Source organism: Carassius gibelio, chromosome A11 (assembly GCF_023724105.1).
Source record: "Carassius gibelio isolate Cgi1373 ecotype wild population from Czech Republic chromosome A11, carGib1.2-hapl.c, whole genome shotgun sequence".
Taxonomy (NCBI): Eukaryota; Metazoa; Chordata; class Actinopteri; order Cypriniformes; family Cyprinidae; genus Carassius; species Carassius gibelio.
The window spans coordinates 21,821,520-21,836,314 of record NC_068381.1 but is presented as its reverse complement, the minus strand read 5'-3'; the positions used below and the strand labels follow the sequence as shown (position 1 = coordinate 21,836,314).

The 14,795-nt window shown below is 39.7% G+C and overlaps 1 protein-coding gene across 4 annotated transcripts in view; it reads left to right on the top strand.

The window, feature by feature from the left end:
- LOC128022657 (low-density lipoprotein receptor-related protein 1) overlaps positions 1-14,795 on the top strand; it is a 149,515-nt gene that overhangs the window by 36,916 nt on the left and 97,804 nt on the right. For all 4 annotated transcript variants that reach the window (XM_052610413.1, XM_052610412.1, XM_052610411.1 and 1 more), the window contains exons 7-10: positions 12,227-12,389; positions 12,555-12,777; positions 13,723-13,912; positions 14,114-14,257. In XM_052610413.1, the coding sequence (XP_052466373.1) occupies positions 12,227-12,389; positions 12,555-12,777; positions 13,723-13,912; positions 14,114-14,257 (720 nt within the window). The remainder of the gene's footprint in view (positions 1-12,226; positions 12,390-12,554; positions 12,778-13,722; positions 13,913-14,113; positions 14,258-14,795) is intronic.

The following is a 14,795-nucleotide window of genomic DNA, read 5'->3' as shown; positions in this document are numbered from 1 at the left end:
TGGCTGATGATAGTCACATAACAGAACATGACATGCTGGCAATGAAATATGGCAGCTTCTATGAAACTTCTACACTGCAACGTTTATATTGATATGGCGATGCTAATACCCATTGCTTCATACTGAACAAACGCCTGCCTACTGTGTTGTATAAGTTCAACAAATGAGACTGGCTGAGACTACCATTCCGTGCACCTGGTAACCAGGAGCTATAGGCCCCAGGGTTGAAGTCATCCAAGTGTCCCCCTGCCTGTTATGCCCCGGAAAAGGGGCAGCCGAACTTCTTATCCCAACCAGATTCTGTTGCACTCTCTCTTTAAAGTATATCTTCAAATAATACCACCTCAGCCAGGGAAATAATAATACTGCAGGGATGGGAATAAGAGAGACAATTTGAGTACTAATTCGGCTACATCCTCAAGCATCATGCTGAAATGAAGTGAAATGACATGGGGACAAGTATGGTGACCCATACTCGGAATTGGTGCTCTGCATTTAACCCATCCAAATACACACACAGCAGTGAGTAGTGAACACACACAGTAGGTGGATGCCAAAAGAAAGCGAAAGCAGGAACAAGCTGCAATGAAGTGCAGCCCACAGTAAACACACACCTTGAGTAGTGGGCAGCCATGTTGGTGTGGCACCTGATGAGCCGTTGCCTGGATCAGTGCCTTGCTCAAGGGTCTCACCTCAGTCATGGTATTGAAGGTTGAAGAGAGCGCTGAATATTCACTCCCCCATCCAACAATTCCTGCGGGACCTGTAACTAGAACCCGCAACCTTGCAAGTCCAACTCTCTAATCATTAGGACACAACTGCCCCTAGAGTAATGCTGCAAGAATAATAACAATAGCAAAGAAAGCAACGCTCAACCTCAATCTGTGAACGTGAGAAATACAAGGGAGAGAGCCAGTATATATAAATACTGTATATAAAGCTGTGAGCAAAATAGGAAGAGAGCACAGATCAACCTGAACTGAAATATGTAATCATATACCAACCAGCATATAAATCTATGTGCAATGCCATGAAAAATTAGAAATAACAGGGTAGAGCATCGCTCAACCTCGACCAGCATATATATGTAAAGCTGTGTTGAAATGAGAAAATAAAAGGGGGAGAGCATCTCTCAATCTTGGCCAGTATATAAAATCACACCATCAACCAGTGTTGTGCCTGAACGCGTTCATTGAACGATAGTTCATGAACTCGTTCATGTTTTGGGCGAACCTGAACTGAACGTGCTTTATTAATGCCTGATGAACGTTACTGTCAACTCGTTCATTCTGGTGTCTGTGAACGGCACGCTCTCTCAGGTTAACTTCGTTCAATAGGGTGCCAGATTTCTATAGAGCCTTCCAGGCGAAAACCCGCCCAAAACACACTGTAAACGGGTCTTAATATGTAGCGGAAAAAACACCCAATCTGGCAACACCACCAGTGTCGCACCGCCGTCCGCCGCATGCGTGACGCGTGATCAAAAAAAAACAAAAAAACATGGAGGCGATAGCAGCATGTAGCAAGAAGGTGTACGATCATTTAAAATAATTTTATGATGTTTATGACAAGGTCGGTGAGAATGGGAGACAAAGCATTAAAGCAACAATGGGGAGATGCTGTCCCCTCAATGCTAATGTAAACCCTGGTTGGATAAGGATTCAAAATTGGATATGAAGATGAAATCTGACGCCTAGCTTCATTGTTAAAACTGATAAAATAATTGCTGTCTGTGATTCTACTATGAACTAGTTCATTTTTGGAACTGTGTGAACTTATAGTGAACTTAGTTAAAAATTTTGTAGTTTGAACTATGAACTGAACTAGTTCATTTTAAAATTTGTGAACTGAACTTTGAACTAGTTCATGTAGAAAGAGAACTTTCCCAACACTGCCATCAACCAACATATAGCTTTTAGCAATCAGTCTCTCTCTCTCTCTCTCTCTCTCTATATATATATATATATATATATATATATATTGTGATGAGTCAGCTGCCTCCTCCCTGATTATCATCGGCACCCTGTCCTAAATCGCCGCACTTAACCAGGCTCCCAAGAGGAGTGGGTGTGTGAGAGAAGAGGGGCGCTGGACGTGCCAGGGCTGGTGGTGTGTGATGGGGCACATCTGATGGAAATGGAGCCTCATCACCGCCGCTGTTTAAAAGCCCAACGCGAGACCGGTCTCTTCCCCGTGCATGCACACTGGTGTCCTCGTGGGTCTAGGATACGAGCAGGATGCAGCCGCTAGAAGAAGCTACCGCCCCTCGCAACCCGGACCGGACTCCGCCACTTACCTGAACCCTTCCTCCATGAACACTGCCCGACCCACACGAACCCCGCAGCACAACGAGGACACCAGATCCCCTGTTTATCTTGGACACTCTCCCCCTTTGGCCATGTTTATTCCCTCTCTTTTGTGTTATTTTCTGTTAATAAAAGCCTCTCTGAGGCCTGATGCCTCGCCCACTGTGTCTGTTGTTGGCTCCTCCCATTACACTGGTGGGGAATGCGGGCAAGGCAGTGCAATTGGAAATGGAGCCAGGAGATGTCACTCCCTCTCACTCACAAAGGTTCGTGAAAACCTAAGATGGAGGAATGCCGGAGATAGCCTCCCAGCCACAAAAGGGGTAAGTGACTTCTCTCTTATTGTCATTTTACCCTGTGGTTGGTTGAGGCTGTCGACTAAAACTTTCTTTGTCCCTGTTCCGGCGCACTGCGAGAGGGAGGACTGCCTGGAGAGGAATCCCTGCCCCGCCCATTTCAACCTTTACATAGAATCAAATCCTTGACCAGCTTACAGTACATGACTATATGAAATGCTGTAAATGTAAAAAAAAGGGAGAAAGTAATGGTCAACCTAATCCAGTACATAAAATCAAATAATCAACCAGTGCACAACATACCTAAATACAAATGTGTACATTGTCAGCATATGAATCTAAAAGCCCATAAGAAAATGAATAAATCAAGCCCTCAACCAGCATATTAATCTGCAGTGCAGTGAGGATGGCTCATTAAAAGGGAAAGTGCAACGCTGAACCTTGACCAGTACAAAAGATCACATTCTCAATCAGTATACATCTATAAGAGCAAAGCTGTGAGAACAGCTAAATAAAAAGAGAGTGCAATGCTCAACCTCAACCAGCACATGAAACCAAATTCTAAACCAACATGTGCCTTTATGTGCAATGCTGTGAGAATGAGAAATAGCACGTAAGAAGTAGAGAGTAATGCTCAACCTCAACCCGATAATTCATATCCTCACCCAGCATACACCTAAATATATGAGGAAGGAGAGCACCACTTCATCTCAACCAGCATTCACTCAAACTCAAATAACTAACATTCCCAAACAGCATCTGTAATATTCCCCAACTCCTAATAAATGTATCTGATTAACAACCTCTTGTTCCCAACACACTTCGAAAAGGGGAACGGGGAAGGAGGAGGAGGAGGAGGAGGAGGGAAGGAGGTTTTTGTTGTCTTTTTTCCATGATGATATCTCAGCGATCCTTCATGGGCTTCCCCCAAGATTGCTAACTTGAGCCTCTACTTCTCTGAGATGGATCACAAGTAACCACAATCTCTTTCTGACCTTGCCTCCAGCATGGGAAGACTACATGGTCAAGGTGCCCAATTTCAATGCAGGATATACCTTTCAAACGCTGCAGTCTTAACTCTTGCCTACCTGAAGTTTTTCTCCCGCTCCTTGATGCCCGAGAAGTTCAGCCACAGTTGCCTCTCTGTAGACACCACTCTGAAAGAGCAGCCAGTGGAATGGGCCACCTGCTTCATGGCACAGAAGGCGAGGTCTGTGTTATGGCGGAGCTCTCGGAGGGGTTTGAGATGTACTGTATACCCTCGCCTTTATCAAGGACCTTCAAAAGGTCAGCATGGTAAGCTTGCAACACTGCAATGGCACTTGGCACTTTGCCTACCAGCTGAGCTGTTACTTGGCATGACTTGGAAGGCAAAACAGGAGCCATTAGTGAGGTCGATGCTCCAGGAGAGAGATAGTCAGTAAGCATCTCATCTACCTGGGGCAACGTCACATATGTTCACTCATACATGTTTTACATGGTCACTCATCCCCTTGATGATAGCATAGCTAGATGAGGGGAGACTGAACAAGTGGGCCGAAAAATATTTTATTACCATATCATTGGAACCACTCATGAGGAACCACTCATCCAGCCTACCGGGGAAGGGTTTTTCTCTCAACGGCAACCAGTCTAAGCCCTAACCGTCTGTGGCACAGGTCATAACATCCACTGACTCCTTGTATTAGGGGTTCTAGGAGGAGGTGGACTTGCTGGCATCATCTACCTCAACTCCCATCACATCTGGCTCCTTGGAGTCAGATGAATCCAACAAAATGCTCTCAGATCCAGCATGAGAGCGTTAAGCTGGTGAGCAAAGTTTGGGATATGGACAAGCCTGTCCCAAGCTGCTCAGCCAACTCCACCTGCAATATCCATGAGAATGGCATCCACACTGCCTCAACAGCAGTGGAACCCAATCCGAGGGGTGCAGACACCTGGCTTCAATCCCCCTTAAAAAGAGCCAGGAGTGAGCAGAGCAATAACAGCCCTTCAAGGGCTGACTGTGTACACTCCACTCAAAGGCAGATGATATACACCAGACACATGATAAAAAAAACGACTTCCTGATTCTGGGGATTCCATGGCATAGGTGCCTTTTTATGGCATTGCCAGCATGTCATGTGACTGCTGTCAGCCAACTGTATTGGTGAGTTTGCAAATGTGCTTTAAACACCAGCTCATGCTGAAGACATTCCCATAGCGTCATCATCAACGCACAGTAGAAGTTCCACTTTGATGGTGAACCAACATTTCTCGGATCATGAAGTTTGATGAAAAAGAACAAAAGTAAACATTCTGCTACACCTCCTCTGGTGTTTCATGGAAGAAAGTCATAATGGCTTGGAATGACATGAGGGGAGTAAATATTTCATGTTTGGTCTCTGTAAATATTTGGTTTCTGTCCTATATTGGCATTCTTATGTAGTTCACAGTATTGTAAAATAGATTTTTAGTGAAAACATTGAGAATTTGTATGCAGCTAACTGGAAATATTTACAATATTAATCATCAGTCTGAGCATCAGCATGAACAAAGAGAGTGTGTGTGTTCAGTTTACTTGCAGACAGACTCTTCACATTGTTGAGACCCAGAGCTACATAAAAAGACCAGACATTTGTCTTCCATTCTTCCTGATAAAGACAGGGAGAATGAAGCAGATTAATATATAGCAGTGTGTGTGTGTGTGTGTGGAGGCCATACTATTCGTTACATTTCCATGATGCCTGCAGTGTGACTGAACTGCAGTCAGTTTTACCATATATTTTCAGGAGCAATGCTATTTGGTCTTTTCTTTCTTTCTTTCTTAATTTTTTTTTAAATATAGTAATTCAGGATGAACACTGTTCTGTACTAAATCGACTTTACTATACTTGATTATCCAATCATCATGGTTTTTTTTTTTTGTTTCTTTTTGTTTGTTTAAAAAAAAGTGAGTTTTGATTCATCAGGCTTTTGAGTAACATTTATTTTGTTGTTTGTTCTGTGTTGTTGTTGTTTTTTGTCTTTCAGTCATCATTGTATTGAATTCTATTATATGTTTGGATAAAGTTTTCATAAAACTAATAATTTAAATATCATCCTACCAAGACAGTATTGAGAGATACAGATCAACAGATATTTATATAATTTTATGTAAGTAGTCTCCTATGCTGTCATAAAGATCTCATTTATTTACAATTATAAACTCATTTTACTTTTTGGTCATACATATAAATATCAGTGTCTGCACCAAACTGCATATTTTTGCCCAGTTTACACCTCTGTGTTTTTCCTCCTCAAGTATGAGGTCTGTGTTCTCACTTTATCATGCTATATAAGCCTTAAAAGCCTGATGTATCAAATATAATTCAATAACTATCTTATTTTCTCTTTAAGAATGAATTGTGTCTTCTGGTAGTGTGTACTTGGATGTTTTGACTGTGTTAGCGTCTGATACACAATACTGCTTTCCACGGCATTAATAGTACAATAAATGCCTCATTGACCTGCATGGCGCAGTGCTACGTAAGCACATTTAGTGGCTAGCTGAACTGGACTGCAGTTGGTTAATGAATAAGATGCCTGTTTTTGCACAGAAATTCCATGCACAACATAACTCTTTAGTTAATTTTCCTTTGAGTCTTTATGAAAGAGATGGAAAGTTAAATTAATAAAAGAAAGCAGCATTCTGGGAAAATAAAAATTTTTTTTGCATCGTTTTGGGAATGACCAGAAACTGTGATTGAAAATGAGACCATTACAATATTAGAAACAGAAAGATGATCTATATTCCATATGCAAAGATATTTCATTCTCAAAGATGTTAAGCCAATCATAGAAAATGGTGGTTACACCGAAATCCTATAAAAAAAAAAAACATAATTTTCTGCCACAAGATAGGCTCCGCCCACATAAATGTCATCATTGCTTTTTGTCACTTCTGACACCAAAAATAGCCAGGATTGGGTCTTGATTTGAATAATAATTGAAAGACTGAAGTCCAGTGATTATGCATATTAGGACACTTACAAAACATATGTCCTAGACTCGTGTTTGAGTTTGATTGCATCTATGACATCATGGGTCCACCAAAGGAAACATCTTAGAGAGCTTTAGTTTAGACTGGGGAAGTCTGTGTAAGATCTTCAATTATTATGTCTAGTACACAAAAAAAAATTGTGACCCCGTTCCTGTGCTCCATCCCATTACCAGTCTGTTGTATCTTGTAAGTCCAAGAACTTCTTGCAATTCCTATTTATTAACCACTTATTACAAGAATTCATATTAAAGTAAGTATAAAATAAAGAAAACTCAAGAAAATGTGTTTTTATTTGTTTGACTATTATTGGTAAATGCATAAAATTTGTATCCCCTTAGTTTCAGGGAGTTCTTATCCATTCAGACTCGTGCATGAGACAGAAACATAAGTAGATTAAACACTTTTAATAAAACGCTTGCGAAAAAAAAATATGCACTCCAGGTTAACAGATATTTCCTGCCTAAACCAGCGGTCCGACTTTAGAAGATGACTGAAAAAACAGGCCCAAAACAGAAATAAAAGAAGAGTAAAAGTGTGTTTTTATTGGATAAATAACATCTATACAAACTTATTTATTTTCACTGAGAAGGTTGCAATGCCCAAAAGTAGATGCAGAAAAATGCATCTACTTTTGATTGGATGTCTATGGAGAAACATGTTTGTTGCTTGCGTGTGGTGTATTTCCAGTAACAAGGACCTGCAGACCAGCCAGTTCTTGCACTTATTCATCTCCGTTAGGGACAAGTGAGTGTGAATTCTAAGGCAGCATCTCCTGATCCTGTTGTCCCAGAATGCATTGCAGCTTTCTCAGTGAAAATAAATAAGTTTGTATAGATGTTATTTATCCAATAAAAACACACTTTTACTCTTCTTTTATTTCTGTTTTGGGCCTGTTTTTTCAGTCATCTTCTAAAGTCGGACCGCTGGTTTAGACAGGAAATATCTGTTAACCTAGAGTGCATATTTTGGGTCTTAAAACAGCTCTGGCACTCAGTTGGAAATTTAGTCCAGAAGGGTACTTTACACAAGTATGCAGACATGCAGAGTTTTTGTGTTCACATATTTTCATAGTTTGTGTTTCAAACCTGTCTGTTATTGAGTAAAATGTTTTCGGGTTTAAGTGCTGGTCAGTTTAAAAAGGAGCGTGATTTTTCAGTGATTTCCAGAATATCGGCTGTTTAAACACGCTTCTCAGACACACACTCACAGGTCACAGGGTCGACTACGACAGTGTGCCCTCAATAGGAAGAGGTCATTGGCTTCCTGTTGCCAGTTATTGAGTTCCTGCCCTCAGTGTTAAAGATATAGATGTCTGCCGTGTGTGTGAAAGAAAGAAAACTAAAGGAAGAATAACGAAGAGGTGAAAGTAGCATATGAAATCATGATTCTGCTCTTTCAAATAATGGTAAAACTTTTCTGAAAGAAAGAGTGAGTAATCTAATAACTTTAAATAGTGTCATTAAAATGATGTGGTATTTGCTTTGCAGACTATAGTACAATTTTAGACCTCAAATTCTCCAAATACTTTATCAAATGACATTCCTTTGCAGAGAGCTCATAAACCTGAAGTGTTTCTGTAGAAATACTGTCGTGAACCGGGGTTCAGATCTGTTTTAGCTGCTGGGTTTGTCGTGGCGGTCTCTGGAAGGGTCACACAGGAAATGTGTTTGCCATGATTCATGACCTCAGTGTGACACGCAGATGAGGCGGCCAGATGTTTTCCACTCAGCATCTTCTCTTTTCTTTTTTAACACAGTGCAGGATAGTGCTGTAGTCTCTACTGATTTCAACAAACTATGGCATTCTGCTGTAAAATCCATCGACAACTATAGTTTCATGGGTGAATTCTAAATTCTAGATATTTTATTTTAACTGTTTTTGATATTAGCGTGACACCTTGCATATGTACAAGCATATTTAGCATATTTTTGAATGGTACAAAGGTTAGAAAATAAGACATAAAGCACTTTACCCTAACATTACAAAACTGGAAAAACGAGTCAAAACTACAGTATTTGTAAAAATTTAGAAATTAGATTTACTATCTGTATACTATTTAAAAAATCATGTTTAATTTACTTTTTAAATTATTTTATTTCCATCCTATCACAATTTTAATAAATAAAATTAATAAATAAAAAACATCAGACAACAGTCTTGTACAAAATATTCCAAATAATTTATTTCAAATGGTATGTTTTTTATGATTATTATGATTATTATAATTAATATTATTATTATAGAGATCATGTCAGAAATGATTAGATTGAATACAGTCGAGGAGGTTTGTACTTTAAAAGAACAGCAGAGTCTACTGTTTCTGTGGAAAGTGTCTGGTTCTTTGACTCGAGGAGTTGAATCAGTCTCACACACACACGTGCACACTCTTCCGGAAGCCATTATCCATATGTGTCTGTGTTTATGAGTGGTTTGTGTAGGTTGCTGGGGTTTGCTGCAGCATATTTATATTCTGTTTTGTGGAACATTTTCCAGACATTATGGTTGACACGAGGCAACCCAATCCCCCATCTGTCTGCGGCTCTGGAGGTTTATCATGAAAAGTGCCAAATGTCATGTATTTTTGTCAGAAATCATGAGTGTTATTGAGTTGCGATATTGCAGTAAAGTCATTTCTTGCATGTAAATTTGGTGTGTATCAGCATAAATAGTGGAAAGACAGGAGATGTGGTGAAGTAATGTGGGATAAAGCAGAAGCAGACACTGCTCTCTGACATAAGGTCTGCTTAGTAAAGAAGTTTCTGGAAAGCTTCTTAAACAGTCATGAGCTTAAATCAGCTCATGCTCCAGTGCTTCAGCCTCCACTAACATTCAGGGCATTGTTTCAGTATTAATCTCTCTTTATCAAATCCTCACTCTTTTTCTCTAGCTATCTGTGCTCTGTTTTGACGGCTTGTCAGGTCTGTGTTTATTAAGTGACTCGCCTCTTGCTTTATTGGTTTTTATCTCTCTAGTATTAATGTAAACTTTCTGAACGGAGCCAGTGAGTCTCGCACCATTTTTTGTCCCAAATCTCTGAGCTCTGAGTATTCATCTTTAGAATTTATAGTGTTTCAAATCTCCAATCAACTTTTGTTTTACAGTTTTCACTGTATAAGGCTTTTGGAGCAGACTAAGTTTGACATCAGACTTTATTTTCTTATGCTGATGTGCAGTTTTCACCCAAGTCCTTATATTGCCATTGGAAGCAATCCAGCCAAACTCACAGAGGTGAAGTGCTTATATTTATGCTAATTATGGTATAATGCATTTAATCACATCTTTACAGAAGATCATGCATATATATATTGACGCTAAAGACCTCTTGAGATCTGGGTAGTGAGGTTTCTTACCAGCTGGCCTCTGTTACACAAGATAGAATACTGTGGGATAATCTTTGCTTTTTATTCAAGCATTAAACTAGTGAACACAACAAATAGAATATAATCCGACTGCTTACATGGCACATGTGTCAAAGACATCTGTCAAACGCAGTGGATTTGGCAAATTCCTCTCTTCTCCAAGCACTAATTTTGATTGGATAAGAGGGTCTTTGAATATTGGACAAAGGAGACAAAGTCAGAAAGGTTGAGAACCACTGGTCTAGTACATTTACACAGAAAAGCAATTAAACAGCAGTGCAGTGGATAACAAAAACATTTGGGAACCAGCTCTAATACTGGATCTTAACCAGGTGTAACACAATAAACAACAATTCTTAAAAGAGGCTTTTATCCTACTCCCACTACAAGGTGTGACCATGATGAGTGACAGGACCTTTAGTCAGTCGTTTGGCTTTTATATCTGTGGTGTCATGCATGGGCAGTCAGGTCCCTAGTCCGAAATCCCATTCCAAACATCAAATATGCTTTGATCGGCCATGATTGTCACACAACACTTTTGCTTTCAGTGTGGACACAAATATTACGTACTTCATCGCTGTAAACCTGGCTGGTCAGGACAGATGCCAAATCACTTGTCATATTGTCAGTTGACCTTAGTTGTGAACTCCAAAGCTCATACTTGAAATGGCTTGACTGTCAGGAGATTGCAGCTTTAAACAAACTCCACTATTAATAAAATAAAGTTAAAGATGTACAGTAAATACAGACCTTAGTTAGTAAGGCTCTCAAAGTATTTTTCATATGAAGCTGTCTCAGGAAATGAGAGTTTTCCTTCAGTGTAAAGTTAAGATTGTGTCAAAATTGAATTTCCTTCCCCGCCCTCGACTGAGACCTACAATTTGACTAGGAATTTCAATGAGAGCGAAGCCAGGTTCCACATCACACTTTTTTTTGGTTTTTCTCGCTGGTGTTCCTCTATTCTTGCATTGTTCAGGCGGCAGCTGTTCTAAGACCCATTCGTTTTCCTCAAGCTTCATTTATACACTTGCTCTTTTCTCCTTCTTTTGGTGTTTTTAATCTGTGTTTTGAATCACTAGCTTTCAGTCCGCGCAGCTGGAAAAGTTTAAGCAGGACTTGGCTCTTAAATAAACAACACCTTTGGGGATACAGCCCTTGATTCCTGTAAATGTCTGGCCCTTGCACAATGGCCAACTTTCCTTTGTAGAAACAAGAGAGGTCAACACTGTCTCTGTCTCTACCCCTCAGCCTTCCATCACTCCATCTGTCTGTCTCCTACACCATTAGTCACTGTTTCTATGTCTTCCAGTGTCACGTTTTTACAGCCACTCAATGTTCAATGTTCACATCCCATTAAATGTTATATGTCTGGGATTAAAGGAGGATAGGTTCAGATGCATTGACGTTTTGAGGTCAGAATGAGGTGTTTTGAGGAGGTGGAGAGCTGCAGAAGAGCAAGAATCCATGGCTAGCCATAGCGGTCACAGCTGTTAAAACAACTTTTTTGGAAATTGTGTAACATAGGCACATGCATTTGGAGAGAGTCCCCTGAATCAGCTATTTCAAAGAGAAAGAGTTTCGTTGTAGAAGTGTAAAAGAGAAATGTGTGCATGTGTGTGACCACAGTATTAGTTTTAGCACTATTTTAAAACAGGCCACACAACTGCTTGGGTTTGTACATGAACACTTACCTTACTCTGAACCAGTCAGGAACCAGTGTATTTATCTTTACATATAGCATACTTTTGATTAACTTAGATTTGGTTGACGGTTGAGTCCGAGATAAGACTGAATTCACATGCTCTCAATGCCGTGACAAGACCAAGAAAATATGATCTTGGAGTCAAGACTCAAAGACCAAGACCATAGTTTCATTCTTGTGTGTGGACTCAGTCTTGACCCAGACTCAAGTGAGCTGGTCTCGACTTTTAGAACAGGTTTAGCGTATCTTGTGACCAATCATGAGGAACATTTTATTTGTTTTAAATTGAATGGAAGTGTGGCAAATGTTCTTAGATGGTTCTGCAAATGCTAAAGTGTTGACAATTTTATTTTAGAATAATTTAATATCAGTTTCACAATTTAAACTGAGATACTTATATTGAATGGACTGTACATTAATTTTTTGGGATTCAAAAGAGGTTTTGTCCACAATAAACAATCTGGTATAAGCCACATGAACACACAAGACACATACATTTCTTTGTTCCACCTAACTTTCTCTCCATTCTCCATTCTTTACAGATGTAGAGCAGATGGCAATAGACTGGCTCACAGGAAACTTCTACTTTGTTGATGATGTGGACGATCGAATCTTTGTATGTGATAAAGATGGAGCCACATGTGTGACACTGCTGGATCAAGAACTCTACAACCCCAAAGGCATCGCTCTGGACCCAACTATGGGGTATGAACATGCTCAAGCTCACACCTCCTCCATGTATACAACTAGCTAACTGAATATTTAGCAGGTGTCTTCAAAAACAGTATTTGCTTGATGGTCAAATGGTATACTCAAAGTTTACTCAGGGATAACAGTTACTTGTACCTTTCTTAACGTTACCTTCAACAGAAAGGTTTTCTTCACCGACTACGGGCAGATCCCGAAGGTGGAACGCTGTGACATGGATGGACAGAACCGCACGAAGTTGGTGGACAGTAAAATTGTCTTCCCGCATGGCATTACCCTGGACTTGGTCAACAGATTGGTTTACTGGGCCGATGCTTATCTGGACTACATCGAAGTAGTGGACTATGAGGGCAAAAACAGACACACCATCATTCAAGGCCTGTTGGTAAGGAGCAAATACCAAGATAATTTTAAGATGTCCGTAAATGTCCTGCACATGTCTTTAAAAAACTGACCTTTATAGTTACAAAGTCTTACACATTGTTCCGCAAGAATGTGTGTTGCTAAAGAAATAATTTCTGCATAGTTTTGAATAATTTAAATGTCAGTGAGTTGCTAAATATGACATTTAACAATGATCAACTTCACTCTATTACTGCTCTACAAACATCACTATTTAGTAGACTGCATGAACATGACTTCTCAAAAGGCCTTTAAATCAACAGATAAGGATCTGTCCATGATCAATCTGTTCTATTTATCACCTCTTTATCTACCGATCTATTTAAGGTGTCTTTATAAAGCACATTCAAAAACAACTGATGCTGAACAGTAGAGAAAAGGAAATGCAATTTATCCAAATCTCCACCAGTCACCCATCCAAGAATCTGTCCACCCATTGATCCTAATGCCCTTCAGTCTGAATGTTGGTCTCTTCATCCATGTGTCTAAATGTACATCCATCCAAATATCCACCTTCCTGTACCTTCATCCATCCATCCCATCCATTTAACTATCCAGAAATTTGTCCATCATCCATTCTTCCATCCTATTGTCCATCAGTAAAAAAGAAAATCCATCCATCCATTTATCAATCCATCCATCATAGCTCATGTGGTTACATATACTCTGAAAATGCTTCAGTAGATGAAAGAGACAGTGATGTTTCATTTTTGCTACTGAGTCATTTTATTGAAGCTGTTTCTGTCAATGCATTAGCCTGGTCCGTCCTCTCTGCTTGAGTTATAGCTATCATTTAGCTGCTAAGCCCAAGGCTAATTGGTGTTTTTATGTGTGTGTATTGCTCACTCAAGCCAGCAGAGCAAACACAACTTCCAAATAACAGAACTAATTGAATATTTATTATTATTATTATTTTTTTTTTTCTCAGATCGAGCATCTTTATGGTCTCACAGTGTTTGAGAACTATTTATATGCCACAAACTCAGACAATGCCAACATGCAGCCTAAGACCAGCGTGATCCGCGTCAATCGATTCAACAGTTCAGATTATCAGGTGGTCACCCGTGTCGACAAGGGAGGAGCTCTACATGTCTACCACCAGAGACGCCAACCCCCTGGTATTAAACTGTATAGTTTAATGGTTTTATTTGTATTAAAAACAGGGTCAATTTTCAAAATGGTTATCTAATGCTGTTGAATACATAGATCAAGCCAGTATACAACAGTAGTATACTTGAACTGTTTAAAATGCACCCACTGCACTGTAGTCTAGCTCCACCACAGCTGCAGCTCAGCCTAACTCTCCTGTTATTCATCAGTGCGGAGTCATGCCTGTGAGCCAGATCAGTTTGGAAAAGCCGGAGGTTGTTCAGACATCTGTCTGTTGGGCAACAGCCACAAGAGCCGGACGTGTCGCTGTCGGTCTGGCTTCAGCCTGGGCAACGATGGCAAATCATGCAAGAGTGAGTGACATTACTGTCTCTACAGTATCTATTTATTAACCAACAAAGTTTTGCCTGATTTAGAAGTTTACATAAACAAGAGATAAAATGCAGAGTTTAATATTTATACGTTATGATTCAAAGTGATTTTTGTGGACTACGGCATTCTAGTAGTTTTTGTTATCTCTTTTTTTAAGAGTTTACGTACTAAAAGTATTACCATGGTTTTTGGACATGTGCCATGGTGAAAACATGATTTTCTTCATTATATTTTCATGTTGTTATATTAAAATAATACATAATTGTAATTTTTGTTCCCAAATCTGATTAGTCATGAAGTGTGTTCCAGACTGCCAGTCTGTGTATTACTGGCCATCCACATTTGTGATGTAATGTCACTTTGACTGTTGATTTTATGGGCAAGATGAACTAAACAGAGCAAATTCACATGAGAGTGCAAGTCTACAAAGAGCAGTGCAAATGAGTGTAGTCGCAGAAAAGCAGAGCCGATGATAATCAGGTGATCTACTACCAACACAGGCACAAAAGTGTCATTAGG